This window comes from Camelus bactrianus, chromosome 3 (assembly GCF_048773025.1).
Source record: "Camelus bactrianus isolate YW-2024 breed Bactrian camel chromosome 3, ASM4877302v1, whole genome shotgun sequence".
Lineage (NCBI taxonomy): Eukaryota > Metazoa > Chordata > Mammalia > Artiodactyla > Camelidae > Camelus > Camelus bactrianus.
This window is the reverse complement of record NC_133541.1, coordinates 95,476,412-95,499,611: the sequence shown is the minus strand read 5'-3', so window position 1 is coordinate 95,499,611 and position 23,200 is coordinate 95,476,412. Positions and strand designations below refer to the sequence as shown.

General features: G+C 34.9%; 2 protein-coding genes across 7 annotated transcripts in view; both read right to left on the bottom strand.

Moving 5' to 3' along the window:
* Positions 1-5,311: 5,311 nt before the first annotated feature.
* C3H5orf24 (chromosome 3 C5orf24 homolog) lies at positions 5,312-15,133 on the bottom strand. Of its 5 annotated transcripts, none has more exons than XM_010971638.3 (3): positions 14,994-15,133; positions 9,417-9,846; positions 5,312-7,708 (listed from the first exon to the last, which is right to left on the bottom strand). In XM_010971638.3, the coding sequence occupies exons 2-3, from the start codon at positions 9,841-9,843 to the stop codon at positions 7,668-7,670; spliced, it is 468 nt and encodes a 155-aa protein (XP_010969940.1). In that variant the 5' UTR covers positions 9,844-9,846; positions 14,994-15,133; the 3' UTR covers positions 5,312-7,667. The 5 variants fall into 5 exon arrangements, with proteins under 5 accessions (XP_010969940.1, XP_045363708.1, XP_045363706.1 ...); XM_045507752.2 differs by adding an exon at positions 12,238-12,344 and having other exon boundaries at positions 5,312-9,846; positions 14,994-15,132; XM_045507750.2 differs by adding an exon at positions 12,238-12,393 and having other exon boundaries at positions 5,312-9,846; positions 14,994-15,131.
* DDX46 (DEAD-box helicase 46) overlaps positions 14,989-23,200 on the bottom strand; it is a 55,989-nt gene continuing 47,777 nt past the window's right edge. Inside the window, exon 23 of one of the 2 annotated variants that reach the window (XM_010971634.3) lies at positions 14,989-22,338. In XM_010971634.3, coding sequence (XP_010969936.1) covers positions 22,291-22,338 — 48 coding nt within the window. In that variant the 3' untranslated portion in view covers positions 14,989-22,290. The remainder of the gene's footprint in view (positions 22,339-23,200) is intronic. The other variant, XM_010971635.3, reaches the window with a different exon arrangement.

Genomic DNA, 23,200 nt, shown 5'->3' with positions numbered 1-23,200 from the left:
ACATAGAAAACAAACTAGCGGTTATCAGTGGGAAGAGGGAAGGAGGGAGGGGTCAGACAGGGGTAGGGGATTGAAAGGTATAAACTATTATGTATAAAATAAGCTACAGAATATATTGTATAACACAGGGAATAAATCCAGTAACTATAAATGGAGTATATCTTTTAAAAACTGTGAATCACTATGCTGTACACCTGTAACATATAATATTGTACATCAACTATATCACAAATTTTTAAAAAAGTAAAACCACCAAAACAGCACATGCAATTCTTAAGAAGGAAGTTAAAATCATTCAGGTGATGGAAGTACTTACAGCCAAGCCTTCCAAGAATAACTGTGCATCAACTGATGTTCCTCTTCTTTCTTTGGTCCATCCACTCCAGATAACCTTCAGAAAATTTGAAGGTTAAAGGAATATCTTGTGATATTGCTTGGTGTTCTGCTGATACAGATACCCAAATCAATGGGCAAGTTTTACAAAATAAAAAATTCAGCATCTGTTTCCATTTTATTAAAATACTTTCATGTTAAAAGGCCTTTTTTAATATAAAACAAAAATTAAAATTATCATACTAAAACATGCCAAGTGATGGATTAAGTATTCTAGTTTGGTTATATATTTTATATAGTTCTTGGGATACTCCTGGCATAGGCATTACACACATTTTTAAAATGAAGAAAATAAAAAGGTAATTTGCCTAAGGTCTCCCATTAAATGGCAGAGCTTGAATTTGAACCCAAAGCTAAACTCTGTCAGTATGCCAAATTGTGCAAATGCATTATTCTCATTTAATTTTCACTACAAACCTATTTCTGACGCTTGGAAAGATTAAGCAACAACTAGAGAAAGATCATAAATTAGTGAATGACTGTGCAGGGACTCAAATCTAGGTCCATTGCTAAATTCAGTGTGTTCTGCTACACACATAGAAATAAAAAGAAAAGTAATATGTATTATAAATATAAAATTAGGAATATGAAGCACATAGATTACTGAATTAGGCAATGAGTGTCCTGTAACAGCCACTGTAGTCAATATGTCTATTCAAAATCAGGGTTCAAACATTTATCAGTAGTCACTGTCTATTTGAAATCTGGGTTCAAACATTTCACAAAGGCTAGATCAACAAAATCTCTAGCTTCATATAAGCAAATTGCAACAAAAATGCTACTTTGGCAAATGCCATAAAAAGAACAAATATTTATCCACATGCTTCTGATCTCATTGGGAAGCTACTGTAGGGGTGCTGTGTCTGGGGTAGAGGGGAGAGAAAAGCTTACAGGATGCATTAGCAGAGCAGGAAACAGGCTACAGGTGAGACATCAGTGTGCAGAGGACTAAATTCTGAAAATAAAAGGAGTATGCTTAGCTATATCTCACGCTTCTATACTCTGCTCAAAGGGATACCCTAGAATCTGAAGTTTACCTGGAACAGAACTCAGACCAGATGATGTACTTCAAACTAGTGTCTTTTTGTTTCCTTTGTTTTCCTTCCTTATCTCACCCATCTTTCTTCAAATATTCTTTGTTTATAAAAATTTTTTAAAAGATAATACTGTCATTCTAAGGATTCTTTCAAACCATTTAAATATTTTGTAAAATGTCAATTGTATAAAATGAAGGCAGTTCTAAAACTCATACACCCTAAAATTCAAGACAGAGCATACTGCTTCCCTAAAGTACCTTACTAAGTCAAAAGACCTTTTTTTGAGTCTGGAACATCTTGTTACACCAAAATACAAGGAAACTGACAAAGAATACTTGGGTTATGCCAAAATGATTGAGGAGCCAAATTAGCTCCTACTAGCCAAAGATGGAACAATTTGAGCATACAAAATAAATAATTTTAATAGAGACACATCATGTATGTTACAATCCATGAGTTCCTATTGATACAAAAAAACTTTTTAACTTAATGGACCAAAATTATTGTCAATGATTCTCAGTTTCTGTTTGAAAGTAGAGAAATCCTGACCATCATGAAAATAATGTAGAATAAACCAATAGATGCAGAAAAAGCATTTTATAAAGTCCCACACCCATTCATCATTAAAAAAACTCTCAAAACACTAGGAACAAAGGGAACTTCCTCAATCTGTTAAAGGGCATTTACCATAAACATACAGCTAACATTATACTTAATGATGAAAGACTTCCCCTTAATATCAGGAAGAAGGCAATGATATCTATTCTATTTCTATTTAACATTGTATTGAAGGGTCTAACCAGTACAATAAATAATAAAAAGAAATTAAAGGTCTATATTTTGGAAAGAAAGAACAACTGTCTGTATTCTCCAATGACATGATCTTGTATGTAGAAAATCCTATGGAAATAATCCAAAAAACTACCTGAACTAATGTGAGTTTTAGCAAGGATGTCAGATACAAGATCTATAGATAAAAATGGACTGTATTTCTATATAGTATCAACAAAGTGAAATAAAGAAAGCAATTCCATTTACATTATTGTCAAAAATAATAATACACTTAGGAATAAATTTAACAAAAAAAGTGCAAGTTTCATACACTGAAAACTATAAAACATCACTAAGGAAAATCAAGGAACACCTAGGCAGATGAGAGATGTACCAAGTTCTTGGATTTGGAATACTGTTACGATAGCACATTTTCCCAAATTAATCTATAGATACAATATAATCCCTAACAAAATCATAGAGATCTGTAGAAACCGACAAACTTATCCTAAAAACTATACGGACCAAACCTATACAAAGACCAAAATAGCCAAAACAATTTTAAGGAAGAAAAATAAAGTAAGAAGACTTATACTACCCAACTTCAAAACTTATAAAACTATAGAAATCAAGACAGTGTAGTATTGGCATAAGTACTAACATATAGATCAATGGGATACACAAGAAAACCCAGAAAAAAGCCTATACAATTATGGTCAATTGGTTTTCAATAAACATGCCAAAATAATTCAATGGAGGGAAGGATAGCCTTTTAAACAAACAATGCTGGGATAATTGGACAGTCATACAAAATACAATAAACTGTATACTTACAATGGGTAAAATTTTTTGATATGTAAGTTACACTTCAATATAGAGACTTAGCAATTAAAGAAAATTTTTATAATTATGGGACAATTAGTTCGATTTTATGTTTGGATACTTGGTGATATATAATAATTATTTTTATGAATAATAATAATATCATGCTTATATGTTTAGAAAGTCATTAGTTATAGATACCTATTGAAATATTTTAGGATGACATGATTGGAGAATTTGTTTCAAAATAATTGAGGGGGGCAGAGAGTAGGTGGGATGTACATGAAAAAAGACAGGCCTTGAATTTTTAATTACTGAAGCATGGTGATGGTCACATGGAAGGTCATTGACTCTATTTTGACTAAATTTTGTATAAATTTTGTTATTTCTAAAATAAAAAAAATTTAAACAGAATTTTTACAAACACTTTTTGTATGTGTGCTCTTTTACAGTCCTACAGTTACTCCAAAAAAATCAGTTTCAGTCATCAGCCATTCTGCACCTGGCATACTGAGGATGCGTAACATTTTGTAGTTATTATTTGTCTCTTTCATGTGACTGAGGGAGCACAATAGCCATATAAGTAGCTCCCATCACGATTTATGAATGATCTCTTACCTGATAAAAAAGAAAAAGCACAATAACCAGTTTTTCTGTTGAAATTCATCTGAAAACAAGCCTAAAGTTTAGGACTAAGCAGGTGGCCTGGAGTTTCCACAGCTCAATGCTAAAATTAATTAGCTAATTTGAGAGATAAAACATGTTAAAATTTTTATTCAGAACAAATAAAAATTGGCATTACATAGCTTAATTTCTACATACTAAGGCATTTGTCTTCCACTGTGAGTTCCTTGAGGGTACGGACTTGAGTCTTATTCAGTATGTGAGCTGCTACACTGTAGAGATGTTCAATAGTTATTAAGATTATTGAATTTATTAGGCCAGTTGAAAACTTGGGGAAATTACTAACTTAAATGTATTTTTTACTTAAAATGTAACAAATTCTTTATGTTCAAGAGTGGTTTCCACGCCTGTTAGAATGCCTATTATCAAAAAAACAAGAAATAACAAGCATTCATGAGGATGTGAAGAAAAGCAAACACTTGTGCACTACCAGTGGGAATGTAAATTGGTGCAGCCACTATGGAAAACAGTATAGAGGTTCCTCAAAAAATTAAAAATAAAATGACTATGTGATCCCACAATTCCACTCTGGGTATTTATTTGAAGAAAACGAAAACATTAACACAAAAAGATATAAGCACTCCCATGTTCATGGCAGCATTATTTACAATAGCCAAGATATGGAAACAACTTGTGTCCATCAACAAAATAGGTAAGAAAATGTGATATATAGACACAGAAATCTTTATCTATATAACACATTTATCTATATATAGAAACATGATTCAGCCATAAAAAAAAAATGAAATCTTGCCGTTTCCAACAACATAGATGAATCCTAAGGGTATTATGCTAAGTGAAATAAGTCAAAGAAAAATACTGTAATGATCTCACGTGTGTAATCTAAAAAACAAAAACAAAAACCAAGCTTACAAATACAGAGAACTGACTGGTGGTTCCAACAGATGGGTGGCAGTGATGGGCACTAAATGGATGAACGGAGTTAAAAGGTACAAACTTCTAGTTACCCTTCTAGGTGAGGGGGGTCAGCAAACTTTTCTGTAAAAGAAAGGAATAATCAGTAAATATTTTAGGTTTTGCAGGCCTTATGTCACAACTACTAATTGTCATTGTAGTGCAAAAGCAGCCAGAGACAATATGTAAACAAATGGGAATGGCTATTCCAATAAAACTTTATTTACAAAAACAGGCACTGGGTCTGTTCTAGGTGATCTGCAGGATTCGGAGAAAATGGAAAAGGTTCAAATAATTAGGGGGAAGTGTTTTTCTTTTTACATCATCAATATTTGAGTTACAAAAAATGCACATGCTGTTCTCCCTCAGGTTAAAAAAATTAGCCATATTTAATGTCTAAATTTTTTAGAGTAAAAGGATCAATCACATTTAAATTTAAGCCTTTAGAACTATTAGCCTGAAGTATCTTAATGTTGGGAAGAAAATGAGATCCATTTATAAGTTAGAAGTTTAAATTATAAATATATAAATAATTACTATTTTGAGAAAAACAAAAAAGTATAGAGAGGCAGATTTCAGAAAGCACAACCCAAGAAAAATACAAGACCCATAAACATGAAAGAGGGTTACCATTCTTAATTACCCTGCTTGGAAAATACTCCGCTAAGAAATAAAGTAGTAAACATAACTGGTTTTAAAGTAATGACTTTATTAATAAATATACATCCATATGATGATATAGATACAAATCATGAACACTACTCCATTCCCATACACATAATTGCACACGAGTAGCTCAAGTTCATGGACATAAAAACATACACAGTATCTATTCAGACTTTTTACAGCAGAGGATAGCGTGCTTGAATCAGTTAATTGGTAATTATTCTCCATAATTATCTGTGGAAAAAGGAAACTGTGAAACTTAAAGAATCAAAGTGATCTGATTACTATAAATCACACATTTGATTTACCATCGGAGTAAATTTTCCAAAAATTAAACACATTTTATGTGAGAACACAGATTTACCTACTTGGGTGGAGGGAAGGGGAAAAAGCAAAGGAAAGATTTAGATACATCCTAGAGTTTAATAGCATATAGTTAAACTATAATAAAAACAAAAACATAACAGCATCAAAATATTTTATGTCCAAAGAAAAAGAAATGTTTTGAACAACTGTTGTGAATTCTTGTAATTTTACTATAAAAGGATCATAAAATTTTACTGCATATATGGACAATGACTGACAGGGTAGCAGTTATTGTCAACATCCCCTGAATTTTTCTTTTAAAGCTTCTTAGAATATAAAAGAAAAGTTGTTTTTTTTTTCTTGAGCTCATACACTGGGTTTTCTTACAATGGATGGATCACTTTTGAACTATAAACAGATCCAGATAATTATTTTCCCTCCTTAATTCAAAGAAACTCTATTCTTATTTAATGAAAATACACATGTAAATTCACACAAACATGAGTTTGGAATAAATATTACTTGTACTACTTTAACAGATGTTTCTTTTAAAAAGTAAATAAAAAATATAAAGAATCTTTTAGTCTAATTGAAACACTGATTTTTAAAACATCCCCAAATATTAAAAATCGGATACTTATTTTTTCCAATACACTGTGCTAGTATTTTAATATCCAGTGCAAAACTCCAAAGATAGTATCAAAATCATCCCACATTAAAGATTAGTTATGCAAGGATATATCTGCCCCAAAAAAAGAAAAATTCATCTGTATTAGCTCCTAATTTGTTAATAAAAGAAAAATAAATAAGGCATGTTAAAATATTTTTTAAAGAAAAAAAGTAAAGCAAACTTACTTGAATAGCAGATCAATTTCTGACCAACAGTTTTAATACAGAATAGTGAAACCTATTTTGTGAAGAACAGAATGACACAATATAAAATTAGCAATTTACCTTTCAAGGAATAATCATTCAGTGGGAGGAAAAGGCCAGTTTTCCCCTACTGATTATATTAAAGTATAGGCAATTGTTTAACATGCTATTTCAGTGTTTATCATGACAAGAGACAGTGTTACAAAAGATGCACAATGTAGTCTTTAGAGATAAGTAAAAATATTTTATATTTTAAGACTTCATTCATGTTACCACTTAGATATCTGTCTTTCTGTTCAACATGGCACCAATAAACTGTTCACAAGGAGAAAAGGAAGTAGAATCAGGAGATGCTCATCAGCATACAGATATAATATTCCAGGTAACTACTCACATGAACAGGAAATTCACCTTTCTAAATGATGTTATCCATTCACAAAAGTAGTAGCCATTTGCCCCCCTTTTTTCCTGGGACATAGCTCCTGATGTTAATAAACACTGCCATGAACATACTTCCTTTAGCTGATTTCATCATTCTATTAACATGTGCACAAAATTCATTATACAATAATACACCTGCTCTATCTTCTGACACACAGCACAGCACCACTGAGTAGATGTGCTGGAGGAAGTAGAAAGAAAAAAGGGAACGAATGTAGGAAAGGGTAGGGAGAAAGGGCAGAGTATGTGTAAGAAAATCAGGACGAAAATAAACTGACAGGGAAATGTCAAATAGGCATACTATAAAACACAACATGCAACCAATCCTTGACAATGACATACATAATTCTGTGGTAGAACATTTAATTAACCAACTGTTTTCAGCAACTCAAAAGAGGATTTCTAAGCAGCCAACTGCTGAAAATCATCTTGAGAAACAGTAAATGACAGATACATAATAAAAGTGGATAGATGAACATATGAATAAAGATGTAAGCATTTGTGTCAGAAGTTATACTGTTTTGAGTAAATTATTTAAACTTTTATATTTTAAGTTTCTGCAAGAAGAAACTCCTATAGCAATTTAGCTGCCAGCACGTTACAACTGATTACATGTAAGTCATCCAACATTGTTCTCTCTGGTTTGTGCAAAACTAAAATTGTTGAGGTCACTGTCTTAGATGCCAGTGCACACACAGTCCCCACATACAATGCAACACCTCTTACTGTAAAGAGCAGCATAAAGTCCAGCTCATTGTGTCAGGCATCACTGGAACACCTGAAGGCTTGCTGCTTTTTTCCTGATAAAAAAGGTATGAAACATGACATCCATTTGCAATCAGAGTTTGCATTAATTGAGAGCAAGCCCAAATAACACAATATGCGCCCTTTAAAAAATCTAATTATTTTTAAAGTTTTGGGGTCCTTCAAATCTACATTATAATCTCAAAGGCATTTAAGCTTGCAAATACATTGTAACTTTAAAGTTGAGTGGAATTTTTTTCCAAATCCAAGTTTATAATAGTTTATTTTATTTAGAACAAATTCAGAATAAATAAAATGTATATTAACAAAGAATATTACTTTCGGAAAGGAAGAAAAGAGATTTCCCTCTGTCCCTACTATATATACCTACCCAATACGTTTTTTTCCTTGCTATCTACCTTGCTTCTAAAGCAAACACTGTTGGAAAAAAAATTTTATTTTGGATGAAGTGGTCTCACTAGAGCCACAATGAGATTTTTAATTAAACTAACCAACATTTTTTTTATATGTTTCATGCATAGATGGATTCCTATATATTTCTTAATATTTGGGTTCTTACAGTCAGAAAATTACATTTTGTTTATACCAGTTTTACAGTCTACCATTCAATTTGTGCCCTTTGGTAGGTATAAACCTGAAACCACAGTAAGTGCTAATGCAATGGCACAACTCAGAAAAAACTAAAACAGTTCTTAATAAACGAACAACATTAGTGTTTTAAGTATAATGCTTTAAAACTAAGTATATGACAGGCAAAACATAATAACTATAGCTACATGCAGACCTTAAGAATGTTTCTTTTTCTATTATATTAAATATGCTATTCTCAGAATGCATTGTATTTCACCAAAAATGTAATGTGCAGTTTTTATTAAAAAGTTTAATTTTTTTCGTGAATACGAATTGTTTGTAGTGTTTGGTATATGCTCTCAGGCAATTAAAAAATACACAACCTATCATGGATGAAAGGCAAACACTAAAGAATTCTTAAAGAATAATGGTTAAATCAACTAATGCCATGTAGATCAATAAATAAGAAGCTGCTTTAACCTAGAACATTAAGAATAAGATTTTTAACTTATGAAGTCCATATAAATGCCAAAGTATACAAATATCTGTGTCTTGTCTCATGAACACATAAATGTCATAAAAACTCACAGCCATTACCTCAAGTAATCCTGAATCATTACGTTGCTTTGTTTCGTCAGTTAAAAATATCTTAGATATTTTTATCATAATGTATGCTTACTTCACAAACTAACAGGTATAATGGTTTCAGTTGTTTAGCACATAAAGCATCCATTTAGAATGACCCAAAAGTAGTAGTGAAATATGAGATACAACCATAACTCTAAAGGAAAAGCAAAAATGATTTAAACAGGTGTTACATTTGAACCTATGTATAAATACAATGCCACTGCTTATGCCCTGAGTGCATCTGTCAGCATATGGCAGTTTCCGAGCAGAAGCAGGAAAAAAAACAAAAGGGAAAACAAATTTGGAAAGCCCAGGCTGCAAAATCATGTATGTCAAAATAAAACCAAGAAGCTTTGGGATTATTCAAAATCTTCTTTCTAAACCTGGCCCTCTTTTCCTGCCTCGTTCACTCATTGGGTGGCTTGATCTCGCTGCTGGTTTCCTCTACCCCATGAACTGCTCTACCATGCATCATAGGGTAAGGAAAAGCAGCGGTGCCACAGCCATAACCAAGATCGGCAAGACGGGATAGAGCTTTAATGCTACCTGGAGGTCTCCCTGGGCTGACTTTGTATCCCGCGGCTTTAGTTGTACCCAAAGGTCTGCCTGGACTTGTCTTAAATCCAGCTGCTTTGGTGGTTCCCAGGGGTCTGCCTGTGCTGGTCCGGTAGCCCGCTGATTTGGTGGTTCCAGAAGGTCGGCCACGCTTACCGGATCGGTTGAGATTTTTCTTTTTCTTTAGTTCATCTTTTATCTCTATGCTTCTGCCACTGGTAGTCTGCAAGTGTGTTTCATTTAATGGGTCTTGCCTCTGACAAGCCATTGGTTTGTGGCTGACTGTGTGGCTATATTTGTTTTGCTGAGAGGAATATATGTCAAACTGATCAGCGGCTCTCATGGCATCTTCATTGAGGCAGGAAGGCTTGCCAGGCCCACAGAAAGCTGGATTACTGCTGGCAACAGGATGCATCATCTTCTACCAAAAATGAAAGACAAATATGCATAAATACACATATACAAATATATATCTGTATGACAGCATTTAATGGGAAAATAGTCTGTCTTCCAACAACTATGCCGGCTATCTAAAATTAGCTGGCAGGCAGGACTCCAGACCACTTATAAACAAACACACATCAGCAGATTGAAAGATACTTGTTTTTCTCAATTTAATCACTGGGAGGCACAAACGCCATACAAGATAACTCAACTATAGTATGAATTTACTAATATGTTCTTTGCTTAGGAACTGGAAAGTGTATAAGTAGAAAATAAATCCGTCATACTTTGTAGGCTCTTTTCTTCTAAATTAGTAAATCTTAAAAAGATAGTAACAAAGATAACTCTTATTAACATGATTTTTTTTTTCAGTTGCCTAACATTCTTAGAATGTCTCCTTTTGGCTTTTTATTATATTTCCCACATGTATACTTTTGATCTGGCCAGTTTCCACAAGGTGGACACTTCCTCATAATTATCATAATTGTGTTATTTATACAGAATCTTGAGTGTATGTTTCACTTAAAAGATGGAATGTGCCAAGCAAAGAACATGATCTCTTGGCCAAAGGTACTGACTCCCTTCAAACTAATATATCCAAACAGAAGGCAGTACCAATATACAGGATAAACAGAGGTTTCCATTAGCTAATGTGAGTGAACATTTATAGAAACAACTGAGACTTATACAACAAAATATAATAATAAAATAAAATTTATATTTTGCAAGTATAGTTATCAAAGGCAAAAAGTTGAACGTACAACACTGCTTTTCCCCTTAATCATAAATATGGTGTGGATCTTTTTCCCTGAAAAGAGCCCAGTGACTTACTAACACTCCAAAGTCTGTTTTGTCTGTGAAGAATCCCTGTGAATTCTCTATTACATAAAGGATGTATTATAACCACCACCATAACAAGCCAACTCTAAATAGCCATATCGTTTAGACACACAGAAAATGAGTTTATACAGACTACAGTATTATATTTCAATGAGGTTAAAAAAAAAACAAAAAACAAAGATACGGGTTTCAATTCAGATTCAGAAAGAGTCACAAATGTATATTTAGGTCTAGCCCCAAGTTGTTAGATGTTTGCCTGCACCTTTCATAAATGTAAAATTGCACCAAAACCTCGGTTATGAAAATAGTTACAGAAGCTAAGAATAGATAATTAATGTGAGCCAAAACCACTGTAAATTTATTTCAGTTTATAAAGGCAAAAGGAAATGGGAATCAAGTCAAAGAACTGAATTCAGTTAAATTACTAAATATTTGCTGAGAATCAACAGAGATAGAGTAGGGCCATTAGCCAGCTAGCTTATTTTTTTGTTTTTCTTTTTTTCATTTTTAAAATTTTCTTTTTAAATTTTATCTATGTATGGATGTGTGTATATTTTATTCTTTTTGGCATGTTTTATTCTTTTTGGTCATCTAGCTTAAAATCTTAACTGTGAAGAAAAAACATTTACAATGAGAAGCTACTTGTTTTTTTGCTGGGGAGGGAGGTAATTAGGTTAAGTTATTTATTTATTTTAGAGGAGGTACTGGGGATTGAACACTAGTGTACACTAAGCACGTACTCCAGCACTTGAGCCCTCCCCTGGAGAAGTTACTTGTTTATGGCAGAAGCCCTATAGACTTGAAAACATAAAACAAGACTGAACTAAACACAAATATTAAAAGGAGTAAATTCTTCACTCATTCCCCAAGGATATAATGAGAACTAGATTATTAATTATCACTTCATTTACTCAAAGTCTAATTTCAGATGAAAAATAGGAAGAGATCATCAAGATGTGTTCCAAATGAAGTAGTATTAAGCAGAAAGTTACCAGCTTTTCAGTATTTTTTACATGCCAGGTAATAATTAGCTTGGCACTTTGCACACCATCTGATTTAATCATCACTATAACCCAACTCTATAAGGAACATACTATTAACTTTTTCATAGAAACTGAGGCAGGAACTTTAAGCAACTTGCCAGGTTCACACATTAGGAAATTGTAAAGTCAAATACAAACACAGATAATCTGAATTCAGAACCAACAATTTCAGTATAATGTAAAACTATACAGTTTCTCAATAGTAGCACTATCATTTGGGTCAGACTCTTTGTTGGCAGGGGTGGTGGGGGAGTTTGACTTGTGCATTTCAAGATGCTTAGGAGCAATCCCTGTCCTCTACCCACTCCACCCTCCAGATGTCAGTAGCCATACCCTGCTCTTTCCCCTTCCAAATTGTGACAACCAAAATATTTTCCAGATATTGCTAAATATTCCCTGGTGGGCAAAATCTACCACTTATCATGAGTACTAAAATAAAAACACAAGACCCAATTTAAAACATTCCCATTAAAGTTTTTATTTACCTCTTTAGCTCCAAACTCTCCAAATACTCAGAATATATACTCTCAGCTTACATTATGTCAGGCTTTCCATAAAGTAGATAACTTCTTGAAATATCCACAAAACCTTTCTGTTGATAAAATCGACAACATTGAAGGCAAATGGATTTGTTTTCCAAACTGAAAGAAAGCCAACATTGGGATTTGTGAAGGGACCAATCACATTCCTCTCCTCTTCAAGTTATAAACTGACTGAGAAGTACAGTAAGAATTAAGTAGGAATCAGAATACTAGTTTATTGCCAATGAAGTTGGACCACAAGCAAATACGAAGACTCAGACCTTTAAGCAGATTTTAAGAGAAAAAAAGACCCCCTTTTCAGTTTTATTATTCAGAAATCACCCTGCTGGAAAGCTCTAGTAAAAAGAAGTACAAAGATACAAGCTCTCTTCCACAGGTAGCAAGCACTACCAGTAAAGGGGGAAAATGTTTCTTCCTATAATCTGCTTCATTGCCTTATAGTTCATGCCTTTTAAGTTCCTATCACTAACTTACCAAAACCTTCACTCCGTACCTTACTTCCTTTAAATTCATTTTCTCTTAATATATCAGAATATTCACCACCTATTAGCACTCAGGATATATACTCTCAGCTTAACATTATGTCAGGCTTTCAGAAGCAACATTCTGCCATATATTCTTTATTCAGATACCAACAACACTGAAGAAAAACAGACCATTTAAAAAGTAGACCTTCAATTAAAAAGAAAATTCACCCATCTTCAATTCCTTTCATCTTCTCCAGGTATTTATGCATTTGGTTCATATTATGTTAATTTATTTCTGACATAGCTCACATTTATTGAGGGCCAACTCCATGCAAAACATTATTCTAAGCACCAGGACACAAAACAGGAGTAAAGCTGTATATCTCAGGGAAGAGAAGATGTTGACTTAAAGAACGTTTTTAAAGGGCAAGTCTTCTATATGTTCTGTATTTTCCTTCCCTGCTACTGCCAAGAAATCAGTACAGTATTCTGCTTACTCAGTAACCGACAAATAAGTAGACAAGAAATTTACTATTACTGTTACCCATGTAAATAGTTAACTAAAAGAAGAAACAGCTAAAACCAATGCTTTTTTACTTTCAGATTTCAACTTTTTAACATGGGAGTCAGCACCCATGTTAGATCCTTATGAGCACAACCATTATACTTATACACACGTGTACGTGTGCAGAATTTATATGTCTGCATGCACATTGTGCATATACAAGCATTAATCCTACACTTAATAATGCCTCCCTACTCCCACCGCAGGGCTGGCCAGCTAACTGTTCTTTCTTGAAAGACTCTTCCCATTCTATAATACCGAGTTCACTGAAAGCATGCAGGTCACGTATCTTAACAGTATCAGAATGAATATTACATTTATAGGAAGTTTGGACTGAATGAAATCCCATCTAGAAAGTTTGGACTGAATGAAATCCCAGAGTACAGAACAGACTGTGTAGACTAGCAAAAGTTAGTTACTTTTTATTTTTATGGGGGTTTTTTGGGGGGGGATATTTATTTATTTTGATGGAGGTACTGGGGATTGAGCCCAGGACCTCATGCATGCTAAGCATGCACTCTACCACTGAGCTATAGCCTCCCCCACCTAATTACCTTTTAAACTATTTCACTGAACGTAAGGGAGTCAACTAGGGGTTTCCATATATTTTAACTATGACTAAATTAGAATTCTTAAAGCATATGCTAAAATTTGCCATACCTGAAGCTGTTTTACTGGGTGTTTAAACCGTTCTTTACGTAATAATTCCTTTCCCTTCTCTTGAATGTGGCAGTCATTATTGCCAACATAAAGAACTATAACGATTTCTAGTAAATTCACAAAGTATTCATGAAGCTTTTTAAACATGGAGAAAACCTTCCTTTAAAAAAATTCAAGTTTCGTACTCTTCCAAAGAACAAGTAACACATAATTTTCAGAGATTTATTTCAGGTCATTTGGCTTGTAACGATTATAGAGAATCATATACGATTTTATAATTCTGAATGAAAGTCCATTTGTGATCCATCTCAATCACTCAGCCTATTCAGCAAAAGCGAAAACAAATGCCAGTAGCCTTGCATCCGGCCCCACCACGGAAAGTTTTGATACTAGGAAAGAACATAAATAACGGCCTTCTTTGTCTTCTTTCTACTCCTTAATTGTGCCCATGGCACAGTTTCCCGGTGCCAAAATCCTTTCTTAACATGAGGCATTTAGAAATGTATTACCTGTTGGCCCGAAAGCGATTATTAACATACTAGTAATAACAACTTTGTGGAAGATACACACCCACACTAGAGAAAGGGTTGTGTACCCCCGATAACCGAAACTGATAGCCCGCTGTCCGTGCACTACGAGTCCTGCAGGCTGCAGAAGTCCACAGGCCACTCCATGTAGACGTCCATCTCGAAGGCGGCAGGCTTTTATTTACAGTGGTGAGGGGAGGACTGCGGATTGTGACCTCTCGAAGAGAAGAAAGGGTGATCCCCTCCCCCGCCGCAGGAGGAATTTCCCCCCAGTAACAGCTCCAAACCTGGGGAAGAGCAGGCTACGTCCGAGGCCTCGCTCCGGGCTAGGCCAGAGCCCCTCCCCAGGCACGGGTCGGAGACCTCTCCTCACCGGCGGGCTAGGCCCCCGTTCTCGCCCACTCCTTGCCTACTCCACAAGCGCCCGCCCCCCGGACTCTGCTCCCGGCCAGTCTGACAAACCCCCGCGCGCCCACCTACCTCAGCCGCTAGTAGCCCGGCCCCTCAGCGCGCCCAAGGGTTGCCCATCGGCTGGGAACCTCACGCTAGTGCCTCTCCCTTCCCAGCCCGGCGCCTCTGCACCGCGCGGAGAGCCCAAGACGGAGGGGCAGGAAGCGAGGGTGGCGGCGGCTAGGCGGACACTGGCTCCTAGCTCCGACAGCGGCCACCGCGCAGGGTCCTGACCCGGACGCAGAAGCAAGAGGCCGCCACAGCCCCGTACTGCGAGGAGCGGCGTGCGCGAGCTCGCGAGGACCGCGCACGCAGACGCAGACGCAGACGCACATCGCGAGAACCAATCTCCCGCCGCCGACCAGCTCGCAAGCTTAGGGAGAGGAGCCCAAGGAGCCTAGCTGCGCTTGAGCGACGTGAGGACGGGCAGGAGGCGGGGCTTAAGACAGAGTTATTTAGGCTCCAGTGCAGCTCTAGAGCGAAGGAGTTCCTACCGTGCTGTTGGAACTTATGCTGACTCCGTTCCTCAGATTACAGGACTAATAATAAATGGTGGTCAGGAGTTGAAGCCAGCAATGTTGTTCCCAGAAACTGTGCTTTTAACCACTGTTGGCAACAAGATTTATTAATGCCTCATTGTCCTTGGTGCTGCCCAAAGTATATCCAAAGGCCTGTCTCTGCCCTTTAGTTACTTATGGATGGGGGAGGTGAGACCTCCACCTGCAAATTAAGTGGGGAGTATTCAAATAATATGTATGGGGTGTTTGGACCATGTGATAATGAAAAGCCTCATTTTGTGAGGCTAATTAGAAGTTTAGTAAGTCTTCCTATCTATGACCTCCTCTGAATTACCATATTCTTCATTCCACCGTCACAGGAAAGGATGGGACAAGAAGTAGTATGCTTACAAAATCCCTCCTTTTATGTAGCTATTGAGATTTCCAGCATACCCATCACCCCACACAAGCCACATAACAGAAAGGATTAGTTTCTCCAGTTCTTCCTTCGGTTAATTTGAAGATGTCGGAAAGGAGAAGATCCAGAATTGGAAGGCTGCTGAGAGGAAGACACTTCATTAGACAGTGTGAAGAGGCAAGACGCAGGTGCTTGTCCCTTTTGCTCACACAATGAAGACTATTTGAAAAGAGAATTCTTATCACTGAATTCTACCGTGAGCACAGCACTTGACCCAGTGCTGCTGCTGGTAGGAAACAGAGGAGGAGCAACTTTTCTGGGTGAATAAACAAGCCAGGAGGGAAACAAATATAGCACACAGAACATGCAAGCTCAATCATTTTCTGGCAGGCAGGGTTTCATAACATGATTCTAAATGCCATTCTAACCAATTACTCCTATAAAATACTAGAAAACAGGACTGATCATATTAGTATTGTTCATATAAAAAAGGAAAGAGCAATATGGAAAACTGCTAAAATATGTACACGAAGACATATTAAGTAGCCTTACAAAAAACTTCTTAAAAATAAGTTTTCTCTAAGATTTTTTTTATTCAAGTAAAATGTGAGAATGCATTGTAGTGCTCCCATACCGTATCATGACTGTTCCAGATCCATAACTCTGAACTTTCATGTGAAGTGGCATTTGTACATAAAGCCAGTTAAGAAGAAAATGTTAATACTAATATGGTCAAATGATTTGCAGGCCCAGTGGAGAAGTAGCCAAAGGAAAAGAGGAAGTCAGACATTCCTGGATCTGAATGCCTTTTTGCCATTCACCTTCTATGGTACCTTGGACAAGTCACTGCTCTTTCCAAGAGTTTCCCTATGTATGAAATGAAAATAATATCCTACTTGTAGGGCTGTGAAATTAAATGAGATAATAGGTGAGGATGTGGATTTAAATCCTCAGTCTACCTACCACTTACTGTGTGACTATGGACAAGGAACTAGTCAACTCAATTCAGCATATATTTATTAAATTGAGAGTACTAGGAATGCAGGACAGACATGGTTCCCAACCTCAGGAAGTTTACATTCTGGTAAGGTAGACAAAAACTCGAATAATCAGACAGTGTTAAATGCAGTGATCTGGTGTTTTCTGATAATTATGTCAGGTTGGTCTTACTGTATACTATATAGTACACACAATAAGGGTAGAATGTACAACTAGTGCTGAATGTAAAGGCTTTTTTAACAGCATATCCATTTAGCATATCCATTTATCATCACTTCATTTGCAGCAAGAGTACACTTTTAAATGTCACACTTTTTGACTTATCTCCCAATATTTCTTCTTCAAAAGTGTACACCTTTGAAATACAACTGGACTCAAATCCAACATTTTTCATTCATTCTCCAGCAGCCTCAGTCTGACCCAGGATAGACCAGATCATATAGCTAAACCACAAGTTAATAAGATTACGCTTGATAAATGGTGATTGTATAAATGCAAAAGGCCATAAAAGGAATATCTGACTTAGAGTGGGAAATGGCTGCCTCTAAGACCTTTCAACTGAGGCAACGTGTTCTTAAACTCTATACAGCTGAACTGAAAGACATCCATAGGAAAAATGAACCTAACTTCTCTAGATTTTAGTTTATCAGTAGCCACTGACTATCCTTGCTAGGCACACAACATATAGCAATTTTGAAAAGTATAGCTATACTGAAAGATAGCATAAAAAAATGCACCCCCATTCACCTATTGTAATGATAAGAATATTTATTGAATACTTACCATATGCCAGGCACTGTTTTTATATGCTTTAATGTTTTCTTTTTTGGGGGGAGGTAATTAGGTTTCATTTATTTACTTATTTTTAATGGAGGTGGGGATTGAACCCAGGACCTCATCATGCTAAGCGTGCACTCTACCAACAAGCTATACCCTCCTCCCACTTTAATGTTTTATATATATTATTTCATCCCATCCTCACAATAACCCTGAGGTAGGTATTATCATATCTCTATTTTATATATGAAACTGAGACATTTTAAAGCATTTAAGCAAATGCTCAAGGTTGTCCAAGTATCCCTCAATATGTGAATTTATTCATAACTCTATATATGGACTATTATACAAATCTGTAACAGTATTATACATACAATATCATGTAACAACATACTATAAAACCTACTCATAAATCTAAAGGATGAGATTTAAAAAGAAATACAAATAAAGGCTCTACTATTTTCTTCCTGCTTTCCAATGGCTTACCGTACATGTGCTCCACTTTGGAGACCACTGCTTTAGATCATAGGCAGTCAAAATCCAAGAGCAAAACAAAATGAAGATTATCAGTGGTTTTCAAACTTTAATGTGTATCACAGAATTGTTATCCTCCCAGACACACTTATAATAGTAACACTAGATTGGTAAAAACTTCTGCTCTATTTAAAGCTCCCCTGCCCTTTCCACAGAGCTTTCCAAATCTAAGACGTGGGCTCTGGGCTGGCTTGAAAGGCAAGGACTCCTCTTCAAAAGTCTACAATATAGTTGAGAGTCTCAGCTTCCAGAAGACTTCCTCAGGCAAAGGCATGGAGACAATATATTACCTTCAAGGATCCTTGCACTGGCCAGACCCAGGTACATGAGAGCCTTGTAGGAAATCAGGAATAAAGGCCAAGGACACTTAACATCCAAAGCTGCTGAAATGCCTGGAGTTGATAAGCTGCAAAAAAAAAATCCATCTACTACCAAGTGCCAAGTTCAAGTGATATGCTTTTTCTGCGGACAAAGAGCACATTTTTTATACTGAGTCCTCACAATTTTTATTCTATAGTAGGCAAAATTGTGGGAGAGGACTAATATTCAAAACATAGACTACCACCTATTTCCATGTATTAAAAATAATTAGGATTTTTAAACAAAATTCTGAAACTCTAGCTTTTACAGTAATCCTAATAATATCTGAGAGAGTAGCTCTGAGTTTCAGTTCTCCAAAGGGGTTAAAACTTGCTTTTTTAGTTTCACACCTCTCCCCCCTATCCCCAGCAAAAGAACAAGTTAATGCAAATTTAGGGTATCTTTTAACAGCTTGAGCTTCAAAATCATCAACTTCTATAAGCTGATACCACATTGGAAGAGAACAGGTCAAGAAAAATAATCAAAAGAAAATTCCTCACCAGTGATGAGATCTGTGATTTGACAGTATGTACTTACAAATATATACATACCAGTTAAGCATAAGGCCCTGTAAAGGTGAAACCATTGATACTGTGGTATATTGCAAAGAATACACTTGTTTACAGTTTTTCTTCACATTTCTACTTGGACTCCTGCTTGAGGAAAATTATAAGTTGATAACAGAAAAAAAAAAAAAAAAGGATCTTCAAATATCTGCAATTCGTAGTACATCAAGGAATCTTCACCTAGTGAGGGAAATGTAGCCACTTTTAGCCCCACAGAGCTGGCCTAAGAACAGAGCACATGTTTCATTAAGCAGTGTATAAGATGTTGTTATAGTCCAAATCTCCAATGAGATTTTAGTAAGGTTTTCTGATAGTTAAAACATGTAAACTGAGTAAAATGTTAAGACCTCCCCTCCACTTCTCTACACGTATTCATTTGTTCTCTCTCTTTATATTTACACACATCTTTTTTAAAGATTAACTTCAGTTTTCCATGCCAGAAGCAGAAGGCATAAGAAAATGTCAACAGATTGTAATTCTTACATAAAACCATATACCAAAATATAAACAACTGGTAGCTCCAGACAATTCTACAAAGAGTACTCTCATGGACTCTTGGTAATAGCCACTAGTAACTCATGCCTGCCATATGAACTTAGCATCCATCATCTATAAAGCACCAAAATGGGGCATTTTACTAAACGGAATGTAGTTTTTTTACCCTAGACTTCATTTGAACTATTTCCCCCCTGCTTCTATCTTAAACAAATGCTATGTTATCTACCATTAAAGGACCATAGCTGATGGTTTTTATAAACCAAAGCAAGGCATCATAGGGAAAACGGCCTACACAAAGCCAAGTTACAGCTATGGAGGATTTGCTCTTTAGTGTATGATTCTTAAGGTACTGATGTGTTAATTAGAAGCAGACTCTACAGCAGGCTTCATGGAATTTATAAATTCCAGGTATTTAAGAGCTGCTTCTGCTGAAACAAAAACTTCTTTGCATGTAGGGGCTGCTTTCCTCAAAGGCAGGACTGGCAGTCACAAGTGCACTGCGACTGTCAGCTGAACACCATTTGCACACCCACAAGGCTGGTGAGACACGAAATATATCAGATAATAAAGTATGTAAAAGGACTGAAGAGAACTTAGCCATTATAATTTCATTCTATATTTTCATTCTGTAAGAATGAGTAGTCACTGTGATAAAACACCAAGTGGCACATGAACCTATTATTTCACCTATAGCCTGTCTATCTCATGAAAATACAAACACCATCAAAGACAAAGACACTTCTTCAGGAAGATATTTTTGGATAGAACTATATGTACTGGGTAGTAAGTTAGTAGAATTTTTTAATAAAGATATAGTGTATAATAGTTCCTTCACATGCCAAGCACTGTAAACAAAATTAGGTAAGCAGCAGAAAACATTACAGCAAACATAATTTTAGGAAAAATGCACACTAAATTAACTTTATTTTATAAGGAATTTAGAAAACATGAGCAAATATTGATATTGCATTAAAAACAAATGAATCTGTACATCATTCAAATTTTAAAAATCAAAATTTTAGTGTGACACTAAAAAACATAATAGCAGAAATGTTTCATTGTAGAACAAAATACTATCAGTGGCTTATTATAACTAGATATACAAACATAAAGGTAGTAATGCTAAAATGATGTAACACTCTGAATCTCCAAGTGATCCAGCATGCTGAAGGGAGCACCAACTGTAACCAATGAGAGACTGCCACATATTCTATCAAAGAAAACAAACTATCACTAGGTAATAAAAATCAACAAATAAATAAACTGGAGGGAAAAAAGGAGCCCAAGATGCCTGAACTTTCAGAGTAAATGGTTTATTTGGTTCTGTTGTTACATGTGTTCTGTTTTCTTCCTCTAAGAAATAAAGTGGGTATGAGAGGAATCCAAAACTATTTCCCAGTTACACCTCAGTTTTTTATTAAGGATAACTTTATACTGAAGAAATAGTGATTAATAACTCCTTGTCATTCTAACTACCTAATGTACTATTAAAATGATTTAACAGCTATAGTATGCTTTGGTTCTTTTTCTTTTTTAAAAACTCTAAGAATATTTAAAGAAATATGTGTGTCTTTTAATTTAAGAAATACATCTATTTAACTCATGAAACTTTCATTTTTTTTCAAGAAGTGACAACAATATGAAGTTCTACCACACCAGGAGTCCTGGAAAGAACATTAGGTGATCCAATTATAATAATTTAAATTAGACTATTCAGGAAATATATCTGAGGGCTCAAAAATATAATTTATGATTCTTTGTGAACTAAATTTCACTGAGGGATGCTTAAAATCTAAAATGTGGTTACCATTATGATTGAGAATTCTTAAGAAAGAAAATTCACAACCTACTTAATAATCCTAAAGAAAAATCAGATTAAAAATCAGATTAGTAGGGTGTTTATATGTACAGATGTATAAACAAACACTTTAAAGGAAGAGAACCAATGATATTAATATTTACAAGCTACAAATCCTTTGTTTTAAGAAAGATCAGAAAAGAGTTAGTAGCGAGGCATAGAGCCAGAGGTTGTAAGGGGAGCCTAAAAGCAGTAAATACCAAAACTCTTCACAGTGTAAAGAAATGCAAAAAATTCTTATACTACAAATCTTTTAATTTTACAAAACCAAAAAGCAGTCCAACTATTGCCCATATGTGATGATAAAAATTGAAACAAAAACTCTGAACCCATTTTGTAAAAATTCTATTGTAGCATTCTTAAATCCAGTTCATACTGTTTCACTTTGTTAAGATTTAAGCTCAAGATGGGGATACAAAATTAGAGAATTTTATCTTTTCTGAAGAGATAATTACAATTTCATTGCAAGATAAGGTGACTAGCCCCTTAGCGACTTGTATACTTTATTACCTTCAATGAAAAGTCCAAATATTTCAATTTTCTTAAACTTCTGGAATATTATCCAGATATTTAAAATAATGATAATTAAGTTTCACATTAAATAATACTGTACTCTGAAAAGAGGCCTGCTTTAAATATAGTTTGATAATTCTGGGGGTACTTACTGAATGAAGATTTCTTTAGTAAATACTGGTTTCTTGTATTTAAAAAATCAGCAAGACAGAATTTTAAAAATCTTAATTTAAAATACAATGTAAACTGCAGACAACTGCCACCTATATCACAGACCAGCACAGGTAAAAAGTTTTTTCCAGATGTTTTATAAAACTTTGTATCTTCCTTTATTTGTTGGTTGGTATGAATTTTGCTGTATTACAAAAGAAAAAGAAAAGAAAAAAGAAACATATGTTAATTTCCCTTACAAACAGAAATTACCAGATATTTAAAATTTTTAAATTAATACTATTATATTGAGAAGAAAGAACTCTTCAGCTGTCATTTCTCTGTGCTCACTTGACTACTCTTTGACAATCATTTTGAACCAACTTAAAAGTGGCGGCATTCTTTTTCTATCACTCCTTGATGAAAATCTTAAAGCACTTGATTTAAAGGTTGTTTTTATTCTTGTTTTATGAAGCTTCTATTCTTTAAAGTTCTTATTTACCCCCAAAAAACGTTCTGTAAGGGAAATTTTAGAAAAGCCATCAAAAATAGATCCTTAAAGAAAGAAAAAAATTTCCTTTTAAAGGATCCTCATCCCAGTGTGCACACTGTAGGGAGTTTACAAGCTCCAACGGGCACTGAAGACATAGGGAAATGTCTGCCTCCTTCAGAAAGGTGGTCTATAATAGAGACTGCTTTTTCCAAAATCAAATTGAGTCTTTACTTAAGTTTAAAAATACTTAAAGCTAACCTACACATACCCAATAACTAGCAATTCTACTCTAAGATAAAAAAAAAAAAAACAAGAGTAAATCATACTAATGTATAACAAAGAGACATGGAAGAATGTTCACAGAATTGTTATTCATAAAAACCAAAAACTAAAATGACCTCAAAGTCTAAAACTTAAATTAACTGTGGTATATTCACACACTTTTTAAATACTATAGAGCCATTAAAAGAATTAATTACTGCCACATGGAACAACATAGATTGATTTCCTCAAAGTAATGTTGAGTGAAAGAAATTAGATACAAAACAGTACACAGCTTTTGATTTCCATTTAT